A 27,645-nucleotide genomic window follows, 5' to 3' on the forward strand; every position below is an offset into this window, starting at 1 on the left:
ACACATTTTTTGATTTTCATTTCACTTCTTTGAAACACATTTTTAATGATTAACTTATTTTTAAGTTCAGAAGTCTAGTACAGTTATATTTTTTACATACATTTAAGTAAATAACATGATTAAACCATGATTCATATAAGAATAATGAGCATCTTTTTTAAAGTCTCCATTTCTCTCTATCCCCTCTATGGCTCTAGTGCCTTTATTTTGATTCTTAACCCTGATTGAGCCAAACCTTTTTGTACCTTGTTCCCAGGCTGAAGCGGCATCTCCAAACATGGCTGCTCCAGCTAACGGCAGCGGCGGGGGGGCTCCCGAAACTAACGGGAAAAGCATTTTCACGGTGATGGACTCTGTGGACCAGCCCCGGCTGAAAGGGCAAGGCAGACTGAAGAGGACGAGGTTCAGCATCCGGAGACACCTGCAGAAACACGGGCTGGCCTCGGCAGACAGCGACAGCGACCTGGAGGACGAAGAGAGTGAGTGCAGCTATTGATTATTATTATTTATTAAGGTACGAGCACCAAGACGGAGGATCCCTTTTGAAATTATACTAGTAATTATCAAGAATTATAGGTATTACTATGAGTATCATTATTCTCCTTATATGTCCTTTGCGCTCTAATGAATTTAAAAATGATGCACATGTTCTTTCTATCAGGTCTTGTCTGCTGTCTTAAAACAAATAAAATAGCTTAAAAAAGCTTTCTAATTTTATGAAACTTGGTGGAAGTGTGTGTAAGATTTGGGTGTTGCGCGCGGCCGCTGTGTTCAGGTCGGTCCCACAGCGTCAGCAGCCATCACGCTCTGATCCACGGCAGGACGGCCCCCCCCGCCCTGGGTCCGGCTGGTGAGTCGCCGGAGGTGGAGGCACATTTTTACCGTTGCCCCCCCAGCATGCTTTGCTGTGGTCTTGATCTGGATTGAACAACTTTTTAATCCCTCTGTGTGTGAGTTTGGTGATTTGTTTCCACCCAAGGTCGATTCAGAAAGTGATTCAATATGGGCAAGAATTTTAAAGTCGATGACAAAGCCTGATAATCAAACTCAACTACATTTTGTTTTCACATCATTGTGTATTATTTAAGCAAAAGGTTTGAGGCGTAAATCTGTAATTCTATTAGTTTACCAACAGAAAATTAATAGACCAACATTTGTATAATCTAGTCATTCATTTAAGAATTTTAGTCAAGCAGGATGTGAGGAGTTTCTGCTTTTTATCATTTCCATTCTAATAGAAAGTATTGCACATACCTAAAACAGATCTGTGTTTTGATGAGATTCTGCAGCTGGTCTGTGCTGCAGTAAAACATTTGTTTTAGCTGCTGTTTGTTTACTCATCTCTGCCTGTGTGATAGATGGGAAGTGTCAGAGATGAACGTGAGGCAAACAACCGTTGCTAAAAACTAAAAGAAGTCACAACTCAAGTGAAAAAACCCTTTGTTTTCGTTCTGTACTTTGACTGAAGTTACTTAAATCATTTATGTTATTGATTTAAGGTGAGTCAAATGTGTGTAATTTCAGTAGAGTGTATGTCTCTGTCCTCTCTTCTCTCCAGTTGCTGTTTTAACATTTGTTAATGTGCTGTCGAAGCATTTTCCACACAAACACAATGCTTGTTAGTTGATCAATTAAGTGTAAATAAAGAATATGACCATCATTTTTGTCCAAGTTTAACCTCGAATGAGGATAAAAATGCACCAGAAATCCACATCAGAAACGATTGATTTCATGCTTTTGTTATTAATATTCGTTCCACACTTAAAACTCCCAAAGCATGTTGTTTACATTTGAGGCTTTATTGCGAATACATTTCCAGGGTCATTTACTGAGATTATTATAATTTTTTTGAAATATCTTTTATTAACTCATCACTTAGACTATTTTATACTCAAATATTGTTTTAAAATCTGTAACATTGAAATAAATTCTGATGAAATATCAATATTAACACTATTGACAGTAGATACTGCAATCTAAAGTGCTATATTTTAGTTATATTTTCAGTTTACCTCTGATGTTCCCCTTAGTAAGTTGCACTTACAGCAGGAACTTTAAGAGGAACTAAAACTTTGAGTAGGCTCATTTATTTAAAGAGATTTCTGCTGATAAATAACTGAAAATGTAATGTGTGTGTTTCAGTAAGCAGCTCGCAGCGCAGTCTGCACACGGGCGTCGGGGAGTTATTCGGAAACACGCGCTTCTGGCACGGAAAAGACTACTGCAACTTCGTGTACAGGGACTGGATTCAGCTGGAAAAACCTTTCGATGGTGAGGACATCATCAACCTCACATTTCTGACATTAAAACTACAGAAATGTCCTCCTCACATCCGTTTCTGCTGTTTCAGACTTCATAGACAGACACACAACTCCCAGAATGCCTTGGCACGACATCTCCTCAGTGGTCCACGGGAAAGCAGCTCGAGACGTGGCCCGACACTTCATCCAGCGCTGGAACTTCACCAAGGTCAGAGGTCACGCTGATGTCGTCCCATCATGCTCAGGAATACATTCACAAAGAATGGATTGCAATATGTATGTGTACATTTTGAATTTTAATGTCCCAGTCTCTCAGTCACCTATAATTTAACTAAATGCAGTGATAAAAGCTGATCTTTTTAAATTGGACTCTATTTGCATTGAGGCTTATTTGCATCAAAATATTTTTTCTCCATTTGCCTACATATTACCTAAATTAAGTACGTACAAATAGAACAGGAGCACTTAAACTCAAGTTGTTTTGCGGTGTGTGGATGCATTTCATTTCCTGGGTTTTACTCTTTCCTCTGTTTCTCTGGCAGATTATGAAGCCGAAGTATCGCTCTCTGTCGTTCCCGTATCTGCTGCCCAAATCTCACACCACCGCCGAAGAGCAGCGCTACCAAGTACCCAACTGCATCCCCTCTAAAGTGCAGGTGAGGAAGAGTTCCACCTGGAGATTTTAGCTGTTTATATCACTTGATTAAAGTTGACCTTGACTGTGTTTCAGTTCTATACTACATTGTAGGGAAGCTTTGGAAGTTTCTTTGGATAAAAGCATCTGCTAAATGTAGTGTAAGCATCTGCTAAATGTAGTGTAAGTTTGTTTTAGTGAGCAATTTGTCTTCACTGGTTACATGACAAAATCCTCAAAGTTGTCAGTATGCACACCAAATCCAATATGCAATAGTACAGGGTCAAACACAAACATTTTGTCTAAAAAGAAACTCAATCCAACTTTCCTCTTAGCAAAGAAAAAGTTAAACATTTTGTAAACAAAATAATGTTCACTAAAAACACAGATCCTATTACTTCTTCCTCCAATGATTAAATATTGCACATGCTCCAGAGATGGCAGAACATATGTTTTTGTATTTCCCGACTACCCTCAGATCCTACGCTCAGCCTCTGATTGGTCGGCTGGCATCAAGAACCACGAGGAGTCCATCCACAACGCGTACGTGCAAGTCATCCTGAACAGCCAGCACTTCATTTACATAGAGGTACTTTCTGTTACAATGTAAACAAAATATCTAAGCTGCTTAACTTCTGACACCAAGTCAATTTCTACATTTCATACAAACGATACATTTAAAATTCAGAAAAGCAATGGAAAAATGTACTTCAGTCTGTCAAACTTGATGCATTTTTTTCAATTTTGCTGCATATTAATGTGTTTTGAGCACATATAGAAAGGTAAGTTCTTGTTTGTTAATAGATGTGTGTTTTTTTGCTTGTTTTTCAGAATCAGTTCTTCATCAGCTGTTCAGACAACAGACACGTGTTCAACAAGATAGGAGACGCTATTGCACAGCGCATCATCCAAGCATTCAGGTAACACACACACACACACACACACACACACACACACACACACACACACACACACACACACACACACACACACACACACACACACACACACACACACACACACACACACACACACACACACACACACAAAAAAAGATATTAAATGTAATTAACACACACTTTGTAAACTTCTGTATGGCTCTGTCTATATTATGTCTCCTGTAAATGATAGTCGCATGTTGTCACGAACACGCACTCACACACACACATATGTTGCTGTGTACTTAACAGAAAACTAATGATTGATCAACATTGATTAACTGATTTAATTTCATATGTTTGAATATTTTCTATTCAAGCATCAGTTTATTTTTGATGTCAAAGCTTATCAGAGCATACACATCCTGCACAAAACGCAGGAAAACACAAACCTGACCTGATTTCTTCCTGAAACTTTGGTTGAATAAACAATCCAGGGTGGCTTTTATAAATGTTTTTCTCGGTGTAATCTAATTTAATGGAAAACACTTAAAGTGTTGAAACCAACTCCCTTTTGGGGAGAATTAAATGACTTTCTGCTTTTATTCACTCCTTTCTCAGGATTTTCGTCTCTTGGGTTGTAAAACTGTTAAAGTTCACAGTATTTATTTAGTCTCATTATATTTTAATGCTCAGCTCAGATAAACTGAAGAGTCTGCCTCCTAAACATCCCAAACGGCCTCATAAAATACTCTTGACAGAAGGAGATTTGAGCCAGACTAATACATCACATCAGCCACAGATGGTATCAGTCAGTAACAAGATGTTGCACTGTTAAAATGCCAAAAATGTGTTTGTTTAAAAGGTGTTATCAACACATATTTTATACACCAAACTCCTTTTTTCAATGTTAAAATCTGTTGAGTACCCGGTTAAACTTCTTTAAGATCTAAATGAAAGACACTGTTAATAATGACGGCTTCCAACTCAAACATTGAATCTTACATTTGTAAACATGTTACCTTCACTGACACTATACACAGTGTGTATATGTTTCCTTTGGCAGTATGTCATGATCTTGTCCTCCTGTCCTAACATGACTCAGTACACAGTACTTTGAGCAGCATTTTAGATTTTCCAGCTCACCAATCCAACAAAATGTAAGCTGCAACTTTGTAAACATTTTAAAAACACTGATCTGCTATTATAATCGTAAATTAGCATCTGATCAGTTGTTGTTGGTTCCATCCAGCTTCTGGATACATGTTTCATAAATAAACCACATCAGTATATTTAAAATGTCTCCCTCTCTGTGTGTGCTGTCAACTGTTTCAGGGAGGGTAAAAAGTACAGAGTGTACCTGGTGACGCCTCTGCTGCCTGGCTTCGAGGGAGACATCAGCACCGGAGGAGGCAGCGCTCTCCAGGCCATCATGCACTTCAACTACAGGTGTGTGAGTGTGAATGAGTGTGTAAGACAGATAATGCAGCTGCCACTAACCCACCTGTTGCCTGAGTTTACCTTGATGAGGGTTAAATCCCGGTTAAAGAGATTATAGCCACACTTTGACTCTTTAACCACAGTGCTGGTAACTCTGTGTGTGTGTGTGTGTGTGTGTGTGTGTGTGTGTGTGTGTGTGTGTGTGTGTGTGTGTGTGTGTGTGTGTGTGTGTGTGTGTGTGTGTGTGTGTGTGTGTGTGTGTGTGTGTGTGTGTGTGTGTGTGTGTGTGTGTGTGTGTGTGTGTGTGTGTGTGTGTGTGTGTGTGTGTGTGTGTGTGTGTGTGTGTGTGTGTGTGTGTGTGTGTGTGTGTGTGTGTGTGTGTGTGTGTGTGTGTGTGTGTGTGCGTGTGCTTGCCATTCATTGTCTGCAATCCTGGGTAAACACTCCCTATGCAAACACAGTGACACACTCAGGTGTGTGTAGTGAGGAATGTGGATCTCATGCTCCTCTCTGTCTGCAGGACGATGAACCGAGGAGAGCACTCCATCATTTCACAGCTGCACAAAGAGAGTAAGTAACTTCCTGTTCACTCTCACAGCTGATTGGTCCATGTTGTACAGGCTGTATGTACAATGCAGCTGATTGGTCCATGTTGTACAGGCTGTATGTACAGTGCAGCTGTTTTAAAAAAGGCAAAACATCCAGCTCCTCTTTTATTTCCTTACAATAAATAGCTATCAGTGAATAAACCGCCTAATTAAATATGATCCTCAATGTATTGGATGGAAATATTGAATATAAAATTACATTTTTCAGATTGTATTTAACTTGTTTTAGAAGTATTATTTAAGGATTTTTTTATTTAGACGTTTAAATAATGTCACATACCAGATGGAATATTGAATATAATATTTTGTTTATTTAAATGTTTTATGCTACCATTATTTTAGGAATTATGGATTATCAATGTTATATCGCTATTCATTTTAAACTTAAATCTTTAAAACATTCTTACATACCCATTGAGAATTGCAATATATAATAAATATGTGTATTTGTTGTGTTACATTTGTTTTATTATCATGATATAATAATGATGTATTATTCATTTATTTGTTTATTGATATTTTTTATAAAATGTCTAATATCCTTATTTTTTGCAGCTTTGACAATTCATTATGCCCTAAATTGAGTGTTAAAATGAAATAAAATATAATTTGTAAGCCAACTTTTTGAGAACTGTGTGTGTGTGTTTGCAGTGGGAGACCAGTGGATGAACTACATCTCCATCGCTGGTCTGAGGACTCACGCTGAGCTGGAGGGGAAGCTGGTCACGGAGCTCATCTACGTCCACAGCAAGATGCTCATCGCAGACGACAACACCGTCATCATCGGTATTTCTCCCAAACCTTCAGCTGCTTCTTACATTTCTCCATTACAAGATTAAAAGATGACAGGTGTAAGGAATATTCCCCAGACACGGCACTGTACATGTATAATAGAGGAGAGGGAAACAGGAGCTGCAGAGGGACATATACATGGACATCTTGTTATTTTAGAGGAGGCACAGAAGACAAATGACAAAATAAATGTTAAAAACAGGAAGTAGCAAAAAATCTGGGACAGGTTTCAGTTTCCGCGGCGCCACTCGTGCTAAAAATATTCAGTAATGGAGATTGAAAGCTGCAGATAAAAGGAACCACAAGATGGTACAAAAAATAGTTTTGCTGGTTAGGTCTTTTTGGCTTGTGACCTTTTTACTTGTTGCATGTTTTTGAATTACTTTCACTTCTCAGATTGTTTGATTAAAGATCATTTTTTCAAAGGCCTTGAGAGGTAAAACTAATTTAAGCTGAACCTTTTTTTTGTATCTCCTCCCACAAAGATGCCAGTACGAGGCAGGGACAAAATAAAATAAACAATGTTAAGAAAGATATTCACACTACGACTTTAGAACATTTAATAAACCTTGAGAAGTTACAAATCTCACACATTTTATAATATTATGTGGAAATATAGTATGTGAAAATCAATAATAATTGGTCCTGCTCTGGTACAAACTTCGATACCATTAAACATACCTATAAAATATAATGAAGAATCATTAATGTTCATGCCTTTTAATTTTATAAGTGTCGACCCATTTTAGAGTAATACATTTAGATTTTAAACAATGTTTTTAATGTACAGGCACTTTTTTTCTATATTATAAGTGAAAAAGTTTTTTTCCCACAGAAAATAATGATGCAGTATTATACATTTCCTGTATTTTTGTATGAACTTCACCCTGTGGTCTGAGATGAGGTGCAGCAGCGCCACCTGCTGGAGGACTCTGTGATCTACCCTGTTTTCTCTCTTTGTGTTTCTGCAGGTTCTGCAAACATCAACGACAGGAGCATGCTGGGAAAGAGGGACAGCGAGGTGGCGGTGATCGTGGAGGACTCGGAGATGGTGCCGTCGGTGATGGACGGGCAGGAGTACCAGGCGGGAAAATACGCCCTGCAGCTGCGCCTCGAGTGCTTCAGGTACTGAAAACATCCTGAATCCTGCTTTTTAAATGTCTTTATTCATGTTTTCATTAATTTGTTTAATTATTATTACATTTAAATGTTTAAGTAGCAATGTTATTTCCTCATCGTGTCTGCTTGTTGCCAGATATCCAGCAGTATCTCAGCGTTTCCTTCATTTTTTTCTGTGCCTCTGTCTCTCTGTCAGGATGATTTTGGGCGCCAACACGGACCCCTCCATCGACGTGTCGGACCCCATCAGCGAGAAGTTCTTCAAAGAGGTGTGGACGGCCACCTCCGCTCGCAACGCCACCGTCTACCAGAAGGTGGGTCGGATTCTTTATCATATTTATGTTTTACTTCTATTTTTATATCTGTTTTTACTAAATGAAGGATTTGAATGTGAACACTTGTGCCTTAGGAACAATACTGTCTACTCTAGGGGAACAATTTGTGCTTAAAAAATATCTATTTGATTATTGTGTGTGTTTTTGACTCAAGGCATTATTACAACTCCCCATCACCACCTTTTTTATTTATTTTATTTATTTTCCATTTCCCAAATTTTACTCTATTTTGTATTTCAATGTTTTTGTTATTTAAAAAAAAAGTATTATTTACTAACAGCAAGGTTCATCTGTTTTTCAGAACAAAATAATGTTATAATAAATGTACAAAATGTATAAGTCCAACATTGTTTAAAAAACAGATTTGTTGTCAGGAATGTACTGTATTGTCAGAATTGAATAATTTTGAGGTTTTGTTCCTCCTTCTCTTCTCCAGGTGTTCCGCAGCCTACCGTCCTCTGACGTGCGGAACATTCTGGATCTGGAGGGCTTCCTGGCCGTGCCCGGTCTGTGCACCGAGGACCCGGTGCGGGCTCGGGAGAAGCTGAAGAAGATCCGCGGCTTCCTGGTCCAGTTTCCTCTCGACTTCCTGTGTGAGGAGAACCTGCTTCCTCCCATCGGGTCCAAGGAGGCCATGATGCCCATGGAGGTGTGGACCTGAGGAGGAAGAACCCCAGCCTATACGGTCATGTGTTCACACTCAGCAAGAGTAAGGCCTTCAGGTGGATCAAAACACACTCTGGTGACATTTTGGAGGTCAAAGTGGCAGAAAACTGCTTTTTTGTTTTGTTTAAGCCCAAAAGTTATTTGTATAGCAGGCAAGAGAGATAAAAGCCTTATAAGTAGTTATTATAAGCAGATGTTTGATATCCTTTTTTTTATTTGGGTTGTAATTGTTATTTATTATTAATGTAAGTGGTAAGATGATCAAGCAGATAATAAACAAACTTTGGACAAGTAAATGAAGGTAAAAACGTCAAACTAAAATCCTGTAATCTCGATTATAAACATCCATCACTTTTTAAAGACTGACTTCATCTCTAAATAGTGGTTTAAGATAATCTGGATAAACTGTTTTAATATTTTTTAAGTCAGCGGTGCCAAAATCGTCTTTTATTTTAGTTTTAAATGCAAAATTGTACAACAAATATAACAGCAGAAACAGCAATTGAATTTGTATATTTTTCTAATTAATTTAAATATTAACTTTGGCCTGTAAGCCCCAAGTTGGTGTTTCTTTCCCTGTTGGAACTACTATTTTCGGGTGGAGCCACAATCTAAGATATTATTCCAAGGGGACCAATAATACAAATATACTCCAAGTTGTAATAAAGCAAAGTTTTCCTTTTAAGATGTTCAGGGTCACAGCTGCTGATCCTAGAGAAGATCTACCTGTAACACTTGAACAACAGTTAAAAAATGTTGTCTTTATTAAGGAAAATAGTAAATCTATATTTTTTTAGTTTTTCTGTTTGCCGCCAGCAATGACTTCCAAAATGGCGTTAGCTGTGGTTGTGGACAGAGCCTCAGTACCAGCAGTGCCACTGAATGCACATGAATTACATTACACTTAAAAAACAAATGCAGAGACTTTCAGAACTCATATGCATAAATAATACATTATTGTTATAAAACACACATTTACATGCAAACACAGCAAGAAGTGGACCAGAAGACTCTGCAGTCCCTGGACTAAAGTTTACAGAATATAGAAGAAGAAGAAAGGTAAAAATGGATCCTCACCATCAGAATATCACTTTATCTCCTTTTTTAAACGTTTCGCTCCTTCTTTCTCCAACAACACTATGCAACGTGTAGGACTGGCAAAAGACACTAAAATAACTTTAACTACCTGCACCTCAGCCACCTGGCAACGCACCCCCAGCGCCGCGCCTCTCCCATTGCAACCTCTCCTCCTTCTCCCCTGTGGATGCTCTCCAACTGGCCAAACTGGTCAGCTCGGCCAAGACCTCCACCTCCACCTGCTCCCTGGACCCCTTGCCCACAGCCCTGGTCAAGGACTGCCTACCCACCCTCTGTCCTTACATGGTGGTCATCATCAATGCTTCTCTGGCTCCTGGTATAGTCCCCACCAGCTTCAAAATGGCCTCAGTCACCCCCATCCTCAAAAAACCTGGCCTGGACCCCGACGACCTCCACAACCACCGGCCGATCTCCGACCTTCCCTTCCTAAGTAAAACTCTGGAAAGAGTGGTCGCCGGCCAACTCCATCTGTACATGTCCAACCATGAGCTCTATGAGCCCTTCCAATCCGTCTTCAGACTTCAACACAGCACTGAGACCGCCCTCATCAAGATCACCAACGATCTCCTCATTGCTGCTGACTCTGGCCGCCTCAGCATCCTCATCCTCCTGGACCTCTCTGCAGCGTTTGACACCATCTCCCACACCATCCTCCTCACCCGCCTATCTGACCTCCTAGGTGTCACTGGCACAGCCCTGTCCTGGTTCACATCCTACCTCCATAACAGGGAACAGTTTGTAACCATCAATGGCTGAAATTCACCCCCGGCCCCAGTCAATCACGGTGTACCCCAGGGCTCTGTGCTTGGCCCCCTCCTGTTCACCATTTACATTACGTCAAGTCTGTTACCAAATTGGCCTTTTTCCATCTAAGGAACATTGCCAGACTCTGACCGTCACTCTCGGAGTCGGTTGCAGAAACCCTAGTCCATGCGTTTGTTACCTCCCGCTTGGACTACTGCAATGGTGTCCTGTTTGGGGTCCCCAACAAAACCCTGGTCAGGCTCAGGTATGTTAAAAACTGTGCTGCCAGGGTACTCAAACATACAAAGCCGTGGCAGCACATCACTCCCACCCTCATCCACCTCCACTGGCTGCCGGTCAGTCCCACATATCCTACAAAGTCCTCCTCCTCACATACATGTCCCTCCATGCCCATGCCCCCCAGTACCTATCGGACCTTCTTCGCCCACATGCCCCACCCCGGAACCTGCGGTCTTCAGACTCTGGCCTGCTTACCACCTCCCGCACCAACCTGCGAACCTTCGGGACAGAGCCTTCAGTGTGGCAGCCCCCACCCTCTGGAACGCTCTCCCTGCAGAGATCCGCAACATCCCCACGCTTGACGCCTTCAAAAGGGCCCTCAAGTCCCATCTGTTTGCTAAGTCCTTTGGCCCCTAATCTATTTGTCGTTTTGTCTGTCTGACTGTTTGTCTGACTGCCTTTTGTTTTGTTATGTTTGTTCCTACTGCTGTTCTTCTTTGTAAAGCGACCTTGGGTCTCATGAAAGGCGCTATATAAATCCAAGCTATTATTATTATTATTATTATTAATGAAGAAGCCGGATGTCGCCATTTTGTCTCATATTTCTGAAGACTTGCTTTTAATATTTATGTCCAAAGTGCCAAAGATGAAAGACAGTTGCCTGATGTTGAAACAGAACATCCTTTATTTTACATTCCTCATACTGTGGATCTACGTTAAGCCTTAAGTGACCTGTTTTTATGCTGTTTGTAGCTTTTTATTTCACCAGTCTGTAATTTCCTGATCGGTTTACTGGAAAGAACTGTAAAGGGGAAATGTGTTTTCTCTTTTTTTGCTTTCCAATAAACTGCCAGGAAATTGCAGAAGTCTATAAAGTGCTATGGTTCCTTTTTAAAACGACATAACCCATATATTCATGCATGATAAGTTTACTACGATGCTGCGTTTCATTTGATGTCAGAACATGGGAATACATAAGCAACAACCAACTTTAGTCAACAGGAAACATTTGTTTGTTTGGTTAAGTTTTCGCATTCTCCAGTAAGTGCAAATGTTATCAACAGCTTTGGCACCTTGAGTTTCTGCTGCTCCCTTGTGGCCAAAACATCTGCTTTTGCAGGTTTTTGTGGTTATATCAAGCTAATTGAAGTTTAACTTTGATAGTTTTTTTAAAGATACAAACGATAGCCTTCCCACTGTAAACTCTATGTTGCAACTATTGATCAGATTTTTCAAAATGCTGTCTATGGATTTCTATATTTCTGAAATGTCTTGAATGCAGCACGAATGTTTCTCAGTGTCTTCCTCGTGATCTGCATGATGCTGTTTTTTATATATATTTGACCCAAAAAACAAACTGGATGATACTTGTAGTTGACAGCATGACAGCAGCTCGTTGCCATTCAACATTACAGATAAAACGCATGAACCCTGCAATGGTCGCCTTTAAAGCCATGGACATTATCGATGCTAACAGTGTGCCTGTCTTCAAGCTGTGTGTCCTCCAGATACACCTCTCTACTGTTAATATTTATGGATAATGGGACGTTAAATGTGCTTTTTAATCTTTTTCTCTACCTCCCTGTGTTTCTACCTCCTGCTCCAGTGCATGTTTTACATCTTTGTGATAAAAATCACGAAAATGTTCAGTTACCCCACAATTCAGCCAAGTAAAATTGTCTTAAAAAGGCAATCCATATGTTAAAAGTTTGCGATTATGTGCAATAACAACCATCTAAAAGAAAAGGTCTAAAATCAAGCAAACACCGAATTCACAAAGGTGGGTTTGGTTATTTATTAGTGATCAGGAGCACCTGGTGTTATTGAGGTTGAGAAACGCTCTCCTGTGTCTTCTCTGTCTGGCTTTTAATCACTGTGTCTCTATGAAATTGCACTATTTGCACAGACTCTTGTGCTCTTGTTGCGACCCCCGGAATGATCTGCAGTATCAAGTCAAGTGTTGCTTTTTGTGAAATGATGGAATAAATAAATTATGTAATAAGTCATAATAAAATATTCTTCAGTTTTTCATTCAAAATGTGTCCTTGTGGTGGTAGTTATACAAAATTGTTATAAACATGATAATCCGCGTACACAAACAACAATTCCGCTTTGTATATGATTTATTATCAGCACTTTTAGGGTGTTATTTATAGACCTCATATAGTGAAATGTTATGTAAACCAAATATATTAATCAGTAAATACTTTACAGGTTCATAATTTGCTCAAAAAACAAGTAGTCTGGTATAGAAAGAAGAACATAATGTTATTTAAATGAATTTGTCTATTATGATTAAACTACCAGAAATGAATAAGCAGTATTAAGTCAAATAAGTGATTTATATATATTGTGTTTCATATATTTTAGCATTTGTTTATTTAAGATAACGTTTTAACATTTCGTTTATTTTAATCCAGACCATAAACAGAAAACTGAAAAATTACTGGTTCGAAAAACACAAAATAATAAAATGATTGCAGACACAAACATCAAATAAAAATCACTCAAAAGTGCTATAATAATTGTATTTAATTTGTTAGGATATTTTCTGACGAATAGGTAGTGTCATTATTTTGAGGCTTAAACTACGAACCACTCTAAGCTAGAAAGAGGGGGCATTGGCTGAAGCAGAATCATAAAATTGAACCATTATATATATAATCAGGAGCTTGCATCAGACCAAGATAAAAGTCACTACAGGATTATTTCAGAGCATGAAACATTTGTATCACTCCCCTCCTCTTCTCTGAATATTTCTCCCTCTGCTCTTTGTCCCTGTGCTTCTAAATAAAAACATGTCACTGATGCAAATAAAAAATAACTTTATCCTCAGAAAACCTCCTTTGTCCCGACTTCCTCCCCCTGCAGGAAACTCTCATTACACCACATGATGGAGCCAAAGAAACACAATCTGAGTCCTTTTTGCAATTATCCAGTCACTTTCATCTTTAAGGTCACTAGATGTGGGAAGGTTTATGTTGCTAATGCTGTTGTTGTTGTAAATGTCACTTTGTTTTGTTTTCTCTTACATGACTGCACTGCAACATTTTTTGTTTTGTAATTATTTATTTTACTTGTTCGAAATACATTTATCAATCAATCAATCAATCAATCAAGGTCAATCTACTGTAACCTCAAATCTTGCAATCATACTTGCATTTGAAATATGTGAACCCACCCAAAAGCCCACTGATCTGGAGACATTAAAATGAACCACCTTACAGTGCAATGCAATGCAAATCTGTGTGAAGCTTTTGATGTTGACAGAGGAGTTACTTTTAGTGTGTGTGTGTGTGTGTGTGTGTGTGTGTGTGTGTGTGTGTGTGTGTGTGTGTGTGTGTGTGTGTGTGTGTGTGTGTGTGTGTGTGTGTGTGTGTGTGTGTGTGTGTGTGTGTGTGTGTGTGTGTGTGTGTGTGGTGTGTGTGTGTGTGTGTGTGTGTGTGTGTGTGTGTGTGTGTGTGTGCATGACATAACTGAAGAGGGTGTGTCCTGAGAACTTATTGTCGGTAAGTATTGTAAAAGGGAACGTGACCTCGCTCGCACTCATAATATTAATTAGTTATTTGCTCGTTGAGTAGGACATTTTGTTATTCCACACAGTGATTCAGGTGTACAGTATGTGGAGATTTAAGAGCATGCACAGACAGAAACAGAACTTATTCTCGGAAATGTTGTGACTAACTTTGTAAGCAGACATTACAAATGAACATTTATTCATCAATTACTCACCCAGTTTACCTGGAAAGTAAATGAAAGTCATTTGTGAATATCTTTATCATTTACACAGGCACTTATTATTAAATAAATAAATGTATTAATTTTATAAATGTTTTAAAATATTTTGGGGATCTACTTTTCCAGATTATACATGTACACACTGATTGTCAATCAGTTCATACAAATAATATCGAACAATATCTCCATAAAAGAAAAAAGAGACAAGTCTGGGAAAAAAAAAAAAATGGCCGTCCCATGTGTTCGTTTGTCCACAGATATGAATGAACCTTAAAACAGATTCTGGGTGTGTGCTGCAGAATAATCTCAGGTGCAGAGAGTCTGCCAGTGGCTGCAGAGGCGTGTGAAATCAGGACTGTGTTTTAAAGCACGCATCTGCAAATGTGTCCCTGCACGCTCTGAAACCTCAACATGCACTGATTGAAGGTGCAGTTATACCTACAGGTTAAAAGGGCAGGTGTAGTTCCTGGAGAAGTGCTGAAGAGGAAAAACAGCATAAGAGGTTGGGCTTGAAATGGAAAGAGGAACCTTTTCTGTGTGACTGTTAAGGTGTGGGTTTTTTGTTGTGTGCAACATTATAGTCATGGAGCAAAGCATCAGATTTTGCAGAACTTAAATTCCAGGTGATATATGAAAAGCCCAAAGCATATTTTAACACTGATTGCTGTTCTAAATGTATTTCCAGGATCCCTAAATGCTCTTTAAACTGGATAAAATATTCAGTCTGCTGCATGTTAAAGCTGTTTTTCAACAAAAATGGTACAGGTAAAACGTAAATCCAAATATAAAATATATATTCCAAAGGAAAAGTGGAACTGTATCACACTGATAGATCTGCAGAATTCATGCAAACACTAATGTTTTAATACTGTCTTCATCAGAGTCAAGGAGGACACAGATGCACAAACTGTATATAGCTGGAACAGGTGTGCAATTCTCATTGGATAATAACTGGGACAGGGTTTTAAATCAATTGGATAATGGATCTAAAAGTGGGATGTGCCTTCAATGTGCAACAGTGTCTTGTAGTTACAGATACAACATAGTACAGAAACAAAATAAATGTTTTACATTTTGCATTTACTGTTGATAAGTTTTGCTGAATTGGAAAAATTAATAAAGTGATCACAAAATATATATATTTTTGTATTTATGTTGTTTACTTAAATAGTTTGAGAAATTGTACATGTCTATTTTGTTTACTGTTCTGTTATCGTTTTATTTGTGTTGTTTTGAACTCATTTGTAATATTTAAAATAATCTGACAAATAAATCAAGTGTTTTACAAAAAGAGCAAAGATTAATGTTGTTTACAAACCATCTGGTAACAATTACATATACTGTTAAAAGCCTCTTTTTACATTTTATTTAACGGTCGTTAGTAATATACAAAATAATAGAAAATGAGATGCTCCTCACATGGCACTATCGGCAAGACTTAAATGTTACTGTAATGTGATATAAATGAAGTGTGAAAATGTCCCATGGGGGGGGCGGCCGGTTGGTGCCCCCTCCTGACAGTTAATTCATGAGACTGTGACCTGCAGCTCTGATGGATAACCACTTAGTTTTGTCTTTAATAAGCTGCCATACGGCCAGGAGCAGACCGCTGTGTAAATGTGCCTACTTCAAGTTGTGTGCGTGTGTGTGTGCGTGTCACGGTGCGTCAGAGTGTGTGTGTGTGTGTGTGTGTGTGCGTGTGCGTGTGCGTGTGTGTGTGTGTGTGTGTGTGTGTTTGTGTGTGTGTGTGTGTGTGTCATTGTGGGCGTCCCTGTCTGTAGCGCAGCCTCCTTCAGGCCCCTCCCGGGAGCGCGCTGCTGTTCCGCTTCACAGACGCACGGACGGACTGACGGTGTGTGTGCTCGCTCTCTCCGCACCTCTGCTGCTGCTGTGCTCCCTCTATCTCTGTGTGCGCGTGCGCGTGTGTCGTCCCCCCCCCCTCCCCAATTTATCTCCTGTCCTGTCCACATTGGGTGTGGAGGTGGAGGTATGTAGCACCGGGGAAGAAAAATAGTGGCGTTTTATGGCACTGTTGGTTTTCCATACCGGATTCCCCGCACCGAGCAGCATGTAGCACCTGGAGCCGCGTTTCCCCCGAAGAAAGCATCGCCTGAACGAGGATTATTCTGGGGGTGGGTTGGGGGATTTATTCCTTATTTTAGAGGAGTGTTAGTGTGTGTTTCCCCCGCCGCTCTGTACCTCCCGGTCGATGGTCGTTGAGGAAGCTTCCATCTTGAGATCTACCGAGAGCACCATGGCGAGCGACTCCCCTGCGCGGAGTCTGGACGAGATAGACCTGTCTGCACTCCGGGTAAATGTCTTCCTGTGTGAGCGTGCATGTGGCGTGTATGTGTGAGCGTGCGTGTGAGGCTTTTGAGCACCTGTCCCCCCCCCATCCACCTCCAAGTCTTTCCTCCCTTCTCCATCATCACCCTTATCTACGCGTCGCCCTGCAGCGATTGAGGAAATAGCATAGATCTCGAGGCCTCACACCGACCGTCCTGTTGTTGTTTGTTGTTTTTTTCTTAACAATTGGGACGTGATGTGATGAGGCCCTGAGCTGCTGCTGCTGTGCGCGTGCGTGTGCACAAACACGCGTGCGCGTGCGTCAGACAGCATAATAGAGGCCGCTGTGTCTGTGGGGCAGATGTTAAGCTGCCTGCTCAGTGACAGATCACACACACACTCGAGACAGGCATACAGATGCACGGACATGCACGCGATTTCTCTCCCTCTCCGTCACACACACACACACACACACACACACACACACACACACACACACACACACACACACACACACACACCGTGCATAATAGCGATGATAACCGCAACAGCAGCGAGTTCCGCCATTTCGTGATGTTGTGGCGACAGCAGCGTCAGTGGCTGTTTGTGGCTCTGTGCAGAGTGTAGGAATGTGTGTGTGTGTGTGTGTGACAATTTCTTATTTTGATTTTTAGCTCAAGATTAACCAAATACTGTATATGTGAATATGTGTGTATGATTCTGCACAGCTCCTCTTTCTTTTCTCTGCTTATGCAACAAAGCTGTACCTGCAGAGCAACACTCAAGTCTGGACATGATCGACCGGGTGGCGGGTGGGACTGCTTGTCTGTGTGTGTGTGTGTTTTACTGACACACACACACACACAGACACACAGACACACACACACACACACACACACACACACACACACACACACACACCCACACACACACCACACACACCACACACCACACCACACACACACACACACATACATTGGAACTGATAAAGAAACCTAGACAGACAGACAGTTCTACATTCTCATATAAAAAGAGGAATCCTGCTCACTTCCCTCTGTGGCATGATGACTAGAAATTAGGTCACGGAGGACGGATCAGAGAGAGCTGGGGGGAAACATTTAAGTGTGACGCAAAGCCTGTCACAATCACACACATGCTTCCTGTTTCATGTCCCAGAATGATCTCCTCTAAAGTTCACCTTCCTTAGTTATGTACCTCCTTCAAAGAAAGTCTTTCTCATGCACAATAGGTCTGAAGTTTTATTTCTAGGCTTTACATTCTTTGCAGAGGTCATGTCTTTCATACACTATGTCCTTTTCCATTATTTAGACAAAAGCAATTAATTCAGGATGGAAAAGTACTGCTTTTTATTATTCTCCTTATAATTTACACCCTGGGACTTGTTTTGTAGTGTTGGCCAGGTCAGGAGGATGAGTGGTCAGGTTGTAAACACACCAAATGTTTAGAACCACTGATGTTGAAATGCACATAAATAAAACAATTTGTATCTGCCCTTACAGCCAAACTGTCTGTTAGGCTTCTCCACTGAATACAACAACTGCTGCAGAAGAATAAAGATAAACCACACAAAATTCCATCATTATTTTAACATTTATCCTCATTACCTCAAAAACAACACTGTACAGCGTACAGACAATCCCTGTTTGGGCTGCCTCTGAAATTATTTAGCAAGGTCTCGCAGGACGTACTATCTGCTGTGGAAGACAAAATAGAGAAAAGTATCTGCTACCAAATCCAACAAATGTTAGATGTTGTGGCAAGTGCAAAAGTGAGTCGAATCGAACCATGAAGTGGAAATGAGGCAAAAGAGGGTCAGGTTAGAATTTAGCTTTAATTTAAAGAAATAAGTCATTAAACATTTTTTGATTTAGCAACTTACGAGTTCACAAACTATTGCCATTTTCTTTCTTTATCTTAACCTTTAGTGTCTTGGTTGCCTCACCCTCACTTCACTTTACAGACATAACATATCTTTCCTTAACCTTGCACAGATATTGTGGACAGCAAGTATTTAAAAAACATTGGATGCTTTGGATTTTGCTGGATCTGTATTGTCTGGGGAAGTGAACTATTAAATGTATGACAATCATTCTGATCATGTAAAACTTGTGAAACGTATTTAATGACTGCACTCATTATATTCATGATACTGGGTGAAAGGTAAACTTGTGCACCTGTGTGCTAAATGCCAATGTGAAATTCACTAGCATGTTAAACTGCTGGCAACTTGCAGGTGTTTAAATAAGACTCAGATCCTGATATATTTACTTTCTTCTTCTGTGGTGTTTTTATTATTTGTGTGGTCCGACAGTTAGTAAGGGCTCTAACAGGCATGTAAAGGTGTTTGTGTGCGTGCACGACACTTGTTTGTGTGTGCATGAGGTGCGGTCTTCCAGGATTAGATGTGCTTCTGTTTGACCTTGACTGAAGAGGAACGCTGCTTTTTAAACTAATCCCCCTCAGGAGGCTCCACTGTAATAGACAAAAAACACACACACACACACACACACACACACACACACACACACACACACACACTAATACCATACATACAGGAACGTTTAAAGATTAAGATCTGTTTTATTGAATTTAAATCAGCCTGAAGCTATGATTATTTACTGTGTGTTTGTATTTTATGTGTGTGTGTGTTTTATCTGCATGTGTGTGTTAGAATTCACCTGCTGGCTTTCATCTGGATTTTCCTTGGCCATTGTCTGTGGTCGTAGTCTGCATTTTACTGTTTGCAGATGTTAAAGATAGCTTTGGAACCAGTGTGTGAATACTGCACATCAATACACACTGACCTCCATCCTTTTTAAACGTTTTCATCGTTCTAACACTTGAGCATGACTAAAGGAGAAGATTGCCACCACTCTGTTAAATATAAATCTAGAAGGCCACTTTGGAGAGTTCAGACCTCAGCCAAGGCCATGAATCTGGAAGTGGACAAATATTTGTTTCATTGGTTAGTTATCGGCTCACACTACAATCTCCCACCAAGTTTCATAAATATAAGGCCAGTAATTTTTTCTGTAATCCTGCTAATTATTAAACTGAAATCTGATCTCAAAATCGTACCTATTTTGCTTAGCTAAACCAACAAAAAGTTGGTTTTAAGAAGTTGGGCATAACTGAGAAATACTTGTTACTTGACTCCCCTGTAAAAACAGTGTTAACTAGTAAGACTTTGTGATGAGCTAGTATAAGCTGTAGCTTCATATTAACAGCATAATTGCAGGCACTTTGTGAAATTGTATTTATTTTATACAAGGTATATGTTTTTGTTACCCGCGCAAGAGAGGTTGCCTAAGCCATTCTTTTTTTTTGTGTGGTTGTCCAAAAGATGAATAATAAGCTGCACAAATGTACATTTTGTCTGGATGATGGATTTCTTCCCTGTGGCAGTTTGATTTTGAGTTTTGTTTGTTTTTGTTGTAGGACAAATAGGCATTCAAAAAATATTTCTCAGATATTATATTTTTCTCTGAGGGACTCAGAGATTACTTATTGAGGAAATAATGACAGTGTGGTGATACAGAGAGCGGCTTTTCACAGGGTAATACCACAGGTATGCAGTGAGTGTGTGAGAAGGTCAAATTCCTCATACACAAATTCCTAAATCCATCCTGTGTTCAGTTTCTCCTGACTAACTTTGTCTTGTTTTTTTTTCAGGATCCAGCTGGTATCTTTGAGCTGGTGGAGCTGGTTGGAAATGGCACCTATGGGCAGGTCTACAAGGTAAGACTTTAAAATATAAACTGCAACCTATGTGTAAAGCTTCTTTCTATGGAAAATGTACAACACAAGCTACAGTTTACACACAAAATATGTAATTTTCTGCTACGATGAATAAAGCAGATTTAGGTGAAAAAAAACATTGTTTCTCCCAGTCGCTCGGCTACCGCTAACGTTAGCTCAGCTTGTTTCTCTGATATTTTTTTACCAGGAGATTATCCATATAAGTCTCTTTCCCTCTAAAACAATTGGACCCACTGATTTAAACAGATAACAATGCTAAATAAAGCAGTTTCAAGTAAAAAAATCAGGTTTTCTTCGGATAAGTTTGTAGCTTGTAGCAGCTACAAGCTAAAGGCTAACATTAGCATAGCCTTTTTCTTTATTCTGCAGATAAAACCTCTGAGCTTTTGATAAAAATCTTCCTTTTGTATTCTCCACATGCACTCTCACATGTCTGCAGCCTGTTTGTTTTTTTAGCAGGTGCAGTGTTTAAAATGTGCTATGCTTTTTGGCATTGCCCTTTTGACAGACTTGAGCTTTCTAGTTTTCCATTGTTAGTTTACTTTTGGACACAACACAATATCACAGCAACATGCACATATAAAATGCATTCTCCACCTACAACAAACCCAACACTTGTTTGTGTGGGGTTTAAGTGTATAAAGTCAAGAATTAATTCAAAATTAATGGATATTTCATGAATTTGCTGTGTTCTGGCTTGCAGTGTGTGCTCAGAGTATTATTTGTCACCATTATTTGGTGTGTGTGGTGTGTGTGTGGGTGTGTGTGTGTGGTGTGTGTGTGTGTGTGTGGTGTGTGTGTGTGTGGTGTGTGTGTGTGGTGTGTGTGTGTGGTGGTGTGTGGGTGTGTGTGTGGGTGTTGTGTGTGTGTGTGTGTGTGTGTGGGTGTGTGTGTGTGTGTGTGTGTGTGTGTGTGTGTGCTCTCACTTTGAAAGCAATTAACACACTCACACATGTCTGCTGATACACAAGGAGATACACAGTTCTGTCTGCTGGATGTTCAGTATTGATCTGCTGTCTCAACAAGGGGAAATGATTGATAGAACAAAATGTGGTTCGATCCCAGAGCATGGTGGGTAAATTAAGACCTAAAATAATAATAACACACAAACTGAAATAAATATCACTTCATATGAAACAGCCCCTTATTTTGCTGCAGGAGTGGCAGATCAATATGTAAGTACACTTTACAGCTTCAATACATTTAAAAATAAATCTTGTTTGATTTCTGTAACAGAGAATGTGCGTTCTGCTCTGCAGCAGTTAACATTTGTCTGGAGAAAACAAAACAACACAACACCCATCTTAATCCCCTTACCTACTGTATGACACAATCTCCAGACAAAAACACACATGCACCAGGAAGAATGAGAGGAATGCAATGTGAAATGGGCCAGAACGTTACCTGGTAACACAAAATATAAAACAAACAACCAGTGGACAGGTGCTCAAATCTACATTCAGTAGGGGTGTATATACTTAACTTTTGCGTTATTGTGTTGAATTTTAACCCATAATTATATCTGTTTGTGGTTCACTGTGTGTTTACGTTTTTTAACTAAATGTGTTAACCTTAGGAATCTTGCAACACATTTTAATTCCTCCAAGTCTTTAGCGTAGGACTGTCAGTTCTTTAAGAGCATTACATCATGAAAAATACATTTTAGTGCAGTACATTTTAACGCCGCTGTTATCCAGACATCATTTCAGCTGGAAACCTGTCATCTTTTTTTATCGCAATTATTTCATTTGACCTCATGTCTCTCATTTCTTCCTAGATTGTGAATTAGTGTTTACAAAGAGGAGTTTATCCAATTTGTTCTATTGATTGAATCATCACGAGAATGCTATAGTAAGTTTGAGGTACTAACAGTCAAACACCATATATTATGTACAGTAAAACAAATTAAACTGTGTCTTTGGTTCAGTCAGTGCAAGATGCATACAGTAATGCAATTAAAATGTTTGTTAAAATGGTCACCATTTTTTGACATTTGTGTGGTGGTAATGAAATAATTTATGCTTCTGTATGCTGGAATAATGTAGTCATTTTTAGGTTTATTTAGCATATTTATCTAGTTTTTATCTGTTAAACTCTAAATGTGTTCCTGTGCTGGAGGCATTTAGGCGTTGTTTTTATGAAGTGTAGATCAGGTTTCAAATCCTCCTTCCTCATTCACATCTCATTTCATCTCACTGCTGGCAGATGTTCTGACGTCAGAGCCTTTTGTTTACTTAGGTCCAATTTGACTTCATCATTACTTTTCCTACCAAACCTGATTTCATTCTTCAACTGAAATTAGATTTTTAGCACAAAACTGCACGGTATTTATCGTAAATAGTTTATCCAATTTTCTTTTACGCCAGTTGTGTGTTCATGTTTTTCCGTATATCAACAATTCCCAATAAAAGTACATAATCTCCAAAGGTATAAACAGAGTGAATAAGATGATTGTCTTTTTTGATTTATGAAAAAAAGTATATCAACTGAATGCAATAATGTAATCACACAAAGGTTGAACTTAGCAAAAATGTAACATTTATTAAGGCTACACTTTTTACTAAAACGTTTTTAGTCTGGCTCAATTCTCTGTTGCTTTATCATACAATTGCCTATTTCAAATATAAGTTGTATAGAAATAACGTGTGAAACTGTTATTTTGTGCGTTTTTTCATCAATTTTCAGACTGGTATTTTACACAATATTTTTGGAAGTTGCTTCTGCCTCAATGATATATCAAAGAAATTACCCAGTTTTCTATAATTCTTGATACAACTTTGACATATTTGGAATTTGTGAATTTTTCCCTTCATCCCAAGTATATGCTTTAATATTTCTAAAAATGTTTAGATGTTATACTCACTACTAAATATGTTGCAGGTTGCAATCCCATCTTTAAGATATAGTGAATAACTGACTTAGCTTAGCTTGTATTTTTTTCTCCAAGTCTTATCTAAACTCATGCAACTTTTGCAGATCTAAACACTTTTTTATTAAAAAGCTTAGTATTTTTCCATTTTAAGTGACTGTCTTGCCTAATTTCAAAAATACATTTAACGTTTATGCTTATTTTGCGTAATTTTTCAACAAGAATAACTGTCCATCAATAACAAAGTCTAGCTTCTTTTGTAAGATTGTACATAGATTTTCCCAAAAATGCACATTTTACACATTTTACAAATATGCTGCAATATGCATTATTCTCTTTGATATATAAAATAACTGACCATGGTTTCTATGAACTTAAAACAAACAGTATGTTTCTTCTGTTTCTGTCCTAATTTGTCGAGGCTTGTGTTCAGGTGAAGAATGCAAGGCTTGTCTGAACGGGACCTGGGGAGTGTTTTTACGCCTCGGGCCGCCTCCTAAGGAATACTCTGTTGTTTTCTTTCTCCTGCCCTCCTCATCCTAACCTAACAAGAAGTATTCAGATCATTTACTTCAGTTATAGTACTACTTCACTGTAAAAAATACTCTAGTACAGGGAAAGTCCTGCATTGCAATTTTCTCTCAAGTAATTCGAAAATTATAGTTTTATTAAACAAAAAAAAAGTACCCAATGCAGAAAAATCTAAACAAATCGAAAAAAAACTTTTGAAATGATTCAAAATAAATAGGAAAATGAGTTCAGTTTTTATAGATTTCGATAAATTATCTCTATCTGATAGTTAATGAATTGTCAAAGCTGTTATTGTGTTGGCTAAAAAAATATATTTTACAAACTTGTGTTTTTCTGCAAAAGTCTTAATTTGGAAATTATCTGAATCTCTGAGTAGTGAATAAAATGAGCTGGGATTATAAGGCAGTGATCAAATCCTTTACTTACTTTGATAAAGTAAAATGTGCGCTTAAATACCTCAGTAAATGTTCTTATATCACCTGCCACCTCCCTCTGTTCTCGCTCTGTCACTATCTTTATCTCCCCCTCCCTCCCTCTCTCCCTGTGTGTGTTTCTGTGTGTGTGATTCTGGTTTTAATACTCTACCATAATCTTTCACACACCGGGGTGTCACCTTTGGGAGATTGTTTGTCCGGCCGTCGGTGTCGCAGGAAGAGAGATATAAAGACAAAGAGCCGTATCTCCTCCGCTCATCCCTGCTGTTTTATCGGCTGCTCTTTTATTGCTTCATGGCGGTGCATCGTTGTCCTTTTTCCTGCAGGAACAGAAACACTTAACCTCAGGTCCAAGAAAGCAGCGTTACTGAGTTATCTGGATGATAACTTTACTGAGAATCCCCCCAAATCTGCAGCATTGTGGAAAGACTTGGTCCTGTTTGTATCTAGATATATCAATAAGCTTAGGAAAGAGTAAATAGGTATATTCTATAGCTTGTTTTAGTAATGGCACAAGGTTTAAACACAAGATACATTTCCAGTTTTCTACATTGTTGCTAGCTTTGACTGGTGCTTTATTTATTATGTCATCTTGTTGCGTCCTCTTCTTCCCCAAAATTGTCCCTGAACATATCCTAATAATCGCATAATAGTAGTTGATCACAAAAGGCATACATTTGCATTTTCTTTTCTATTTTCTCTGGAAATTCATTTAAAATGTGCGATACATTTGAAAGGAAAAATGGTTATAGAAATGAGCCATAACTAATGTTGTTGTGCTTCGTGTCATCATTTTGTCATTCTATATATTTTACTGATGTAAGAGTATAAAGGCAGATTAAGAGACACCTGATGGGAGCTTTGGATCAACAGTCACCTCACACTTATCCTGTTCCAGCAAACTGCTGCTGCTGCAACATGACTGACAAAGAGAGAGAGAGAGAGAGAGAGAGAAAGGGGGGAGAGAGAGAGAGGGAGAAGAGAGAGGGGCAAGAGAGAGGGGGAAGAGAGAAGGAGTCATTGATATAAAACTGGAAAACACAAAGACAGAAAGATGTAAAAAAAGAGACTTTCCGTACTCTGAGTCGGCTTCAGCCTGTCAGAAACATTCAGTGTCTGATGTAACACTGAGAAACCTGTGTGTGAGTGACCCAGAGTGTGAAATATCATGGCTTCCTAACACACACTTGCACAAAAACGCGCACAAACACACAGTGGCACCACTTTGCTTCTTCCAACCCCCCTCACTAACAACCTGCCAGCCCTGTTGCTAGGTTACAATGATGAGAGTGTCTGTGTGTGATGGGATGTCGGTGAGGTGGATACATTTCCACTTTCTTGCTTTAACAGCTGTGATAGTGACTGTAGTTTGGAGGAGGAGAAGTTAGACTCTGTGCAGAGGTTTCAGATATTTGATATTTTTCAAGTGAAATGTACGATGTTTCAGTCTAAAAATCGTTCAAGTGGAACATTCTGCAAAAGTAAAACATAAATATAATCACTTTTATTTTATCAGCATATTTCCGACTATGCTCTTTTTCTTTGTGTCTTTCAGGGTCGTCATGTCAAAACAGGTCAGCTTGCTGCCATCAAAGTCATGGACGTCACAGGAGTAAGTAACACACACACACGCAAACACACACACAAACTTGTATTATATCCGTACATGCCCACACGTGCTTTGGCATTTTGTCCTCACTTAACTCTCCTTGAGGGTCTCCCTTAATCGGATTTTGTTTCCAGGTTTCTAATATTATCAATTCAGTTACACTGTGTGTGTGTGTGTGTGTGTGTGTGTGTGTGTGTGTGTGTGTGTGTGTGTGTGTGTGTGTGTGTGTGTGTGTGTGTGTGTGTGTGTGTGTGTGTGTGTGTGTGTGTGTGTGTGTGTGTGTGTGTGTGTGGTGTGTGTGTGGTGTGTGTGTGTGTGTGTGTGTGTGTGTGTGTGTGTGTGTGTGTGTGTGTGTGTGTGTGTGTGTGTGTGTGTGTGTGTGTGTGTGTGTGTGTGTGTGTGTGTGTGTGTGTGTGTGTGTGTGTGTGTGTGTGTGTGTGTGTGTGTGTGTGTGTGTGTGTGTGTGTGTGTGTGTGTGTGTGTTAGGATGAGGAGGAGGAGATTAAAGCAGAGATCAACATGTTAAAGAAGTACAGCCACCACAGGAACATCGCCACCTACTATGGAGCGTTCGTCAAGAAAAACCCTCCAGGGATGGATGACCAGCTTTGGGTACGTAGGTGCATGTGTCTGAAAATTAAATAGCAATAAAAAACACTATTTTCCACTTTAAAAAAAGTTTGTATATCTTGATTCAATGTTATTTTTTGCATTTCCATTATAATAATCTGCTAATTAACATTGTTGTTTTTGTAGCTTGTGATGGAGTTCTGTGGCGCTGGTTCAATCACGGATTTGATCAAAAACACCAAAGGGAACTCTTTGAAGGAAGAGTGGATTGCCTACGTCTGCAGAGAGATCCTCAGGGTGAGAAGTGATATTTAAAATGATTTTTTTTTGCTGTTATCTTAAGAAGTAAATGTTTAGTGGATCTATTTTGGTTGGGAAATATTAAAATATTTTCTTTTGGTGAAAAATAATTACAAAGAGCCCAAGATGGTTCCCTGAGGAACACCTTACCTTGCAACAATCGATGAAATAAAATAACTAGTGAACTTTAACTTATATTTAGTTATAGAGACATTTGATTTTTATTGTGTTTAAATTAGATTAATCTGCTTCATAACTTGAATATGGCTACTTTCTTTAGCTCAAATTAAAGAACATGAAGTACACAGTACAGTCAAACATGATGATTAAACTCTGTGTTCTTCTGATACAAGGAATTTATTAATTTGTGTTTCTGTCTCCAGGGTCTGACCCACCTCCACCAGCACAAGGTCATCCACAGAGATATCAAAGGACAGAATGTGCTACTGACAGAAAACGCAGAGGTTAAACTAGGTGAGAAGAGACACACATACATACATACATACCTACCTACCTACCTACCTACCTACACACACACACACACACACACACACACACACACACACACACACACACACACACACACACACACACACACACACACACACACACACACACACACACACACACACACACACACACACACACACACACACCTTGTATACAGCTTAGCAAAATGTATCAAGCAAAAACTATAGTTTGTGGTTAAAAAA

At 39.2% G+C, this 27,645-nt stretch overlaps 2 protein-coding genes across 8 annotated transcripts in view; both read left to right on the top strand.

Annotated features, from left to right (window-relative positions):
* The window catches only part of pld1b (phospholipase D1b), a 33,113-nt gene extending 20,272 nt beyond the window's left edge, over window positions 1–12,841 (top strand). For all 3 annotated transcript variants that reach the window (XM_034145051.1, XM_034145067.1, XM_034145058.1), the window contains exons 15-26: window positions 257–479; window positions 2,143–2,271; window positions 2,351–2,469; window positions 2,804–2,917; window positions 3,374–3,484; window positions 3,727–3,815; window positions 5,109–5,222; window positions 5,734–5,783; window positions 6,473–6,607; window positions 7,585–7,738; window positions 7,929–8,046; window positions 8,504–12,841. In XM_034145051.1, coding sequence (XP_034000942.1) covers window positions 257–479; window positions 2,143–2,271; window positions 2,351–2,469; window positions 2,804–2,917; window positions 3,374–3,484; window positions 3,727–3,815; window positions 5,109–5,222; window positions 5,734–5,783; window positions 6,473–6,607; window positions 7,585–7,738; window positions 7,929–8,046; window positions 8,504–8,728 — 1,581 coding nt within the window. In that variant the 3' untranslated portion in view covers window positions 8,729–12,841. The remainder of the gene's footprint in view (window positions 1–256; window positions 480–2,142; window positions 2,272–2,350; window positions 2,470–2,803; window positions 2,918–3,373; window positions 3,485–3,726; window positions 3,816–5,108; window positions 5,223–5,733; window positions 5,784–6,472; window positions 6,608–7,584; window positions 7,739–7,928; window positions 8,047–8,503) is intronic.
* Window positions 12,842–16,386: 3,545 nt separating this feature from the next.
* tnikb (TRAF2 and NCK interacting kinase b) overlaps window positions 16,387–27,645 on the top strand; it is a 37,883-nt gene continuing 26,624 nt past the window's right edge. For all 5 annotated transcript variants that reach the window (XM_034148383.1, XM_034148370.1, XM_034148377.1 and 2 more), the window contains exons 1-6: window positions 16,387–16,864; window positions 20,533–20,598; window positions 26,009–26,065; window positions 26,549–26,674; window positions 26,819–26,929; window positions 27,316–27,406. In XM_034148383.1, coding sequence (XP_034004274.1) covers window positions 16,763–16,864; window positions 20,533–20,598; window positions 26,009–26,065; window positions 26,549–26,674; window positions 26,819–26,929; window positions 27,316–27,406 — 553 coding nt within the window. In that variant the 5' untranslated portion in view covers window positions 16,387–16,762. The remainder of the gene's footprint in view (window positions 16,865–20,532; window positions 20,599–26,008; window positions 26,066–26,548; window positions 26,675–26,818; window positions 26,930–27,315; window positions 27,407–27,645) is intronic.

Source organism: Trematomus bernacchii, unplaced genomic scaffold (genome assembly GCF_902827165.1).
Source record: "Trematomus bernacchii unplaced genomic scaffold, fTreBer1.1, whole genome shotgun sequence".
Taxonomy (NCBI): domain Eukaryota; kingdom Metazoa; phylum Chordata; class Actinopteri; order Perciformes; family Nototheniidae; genus Trematomus; species Trematomus bernacchii.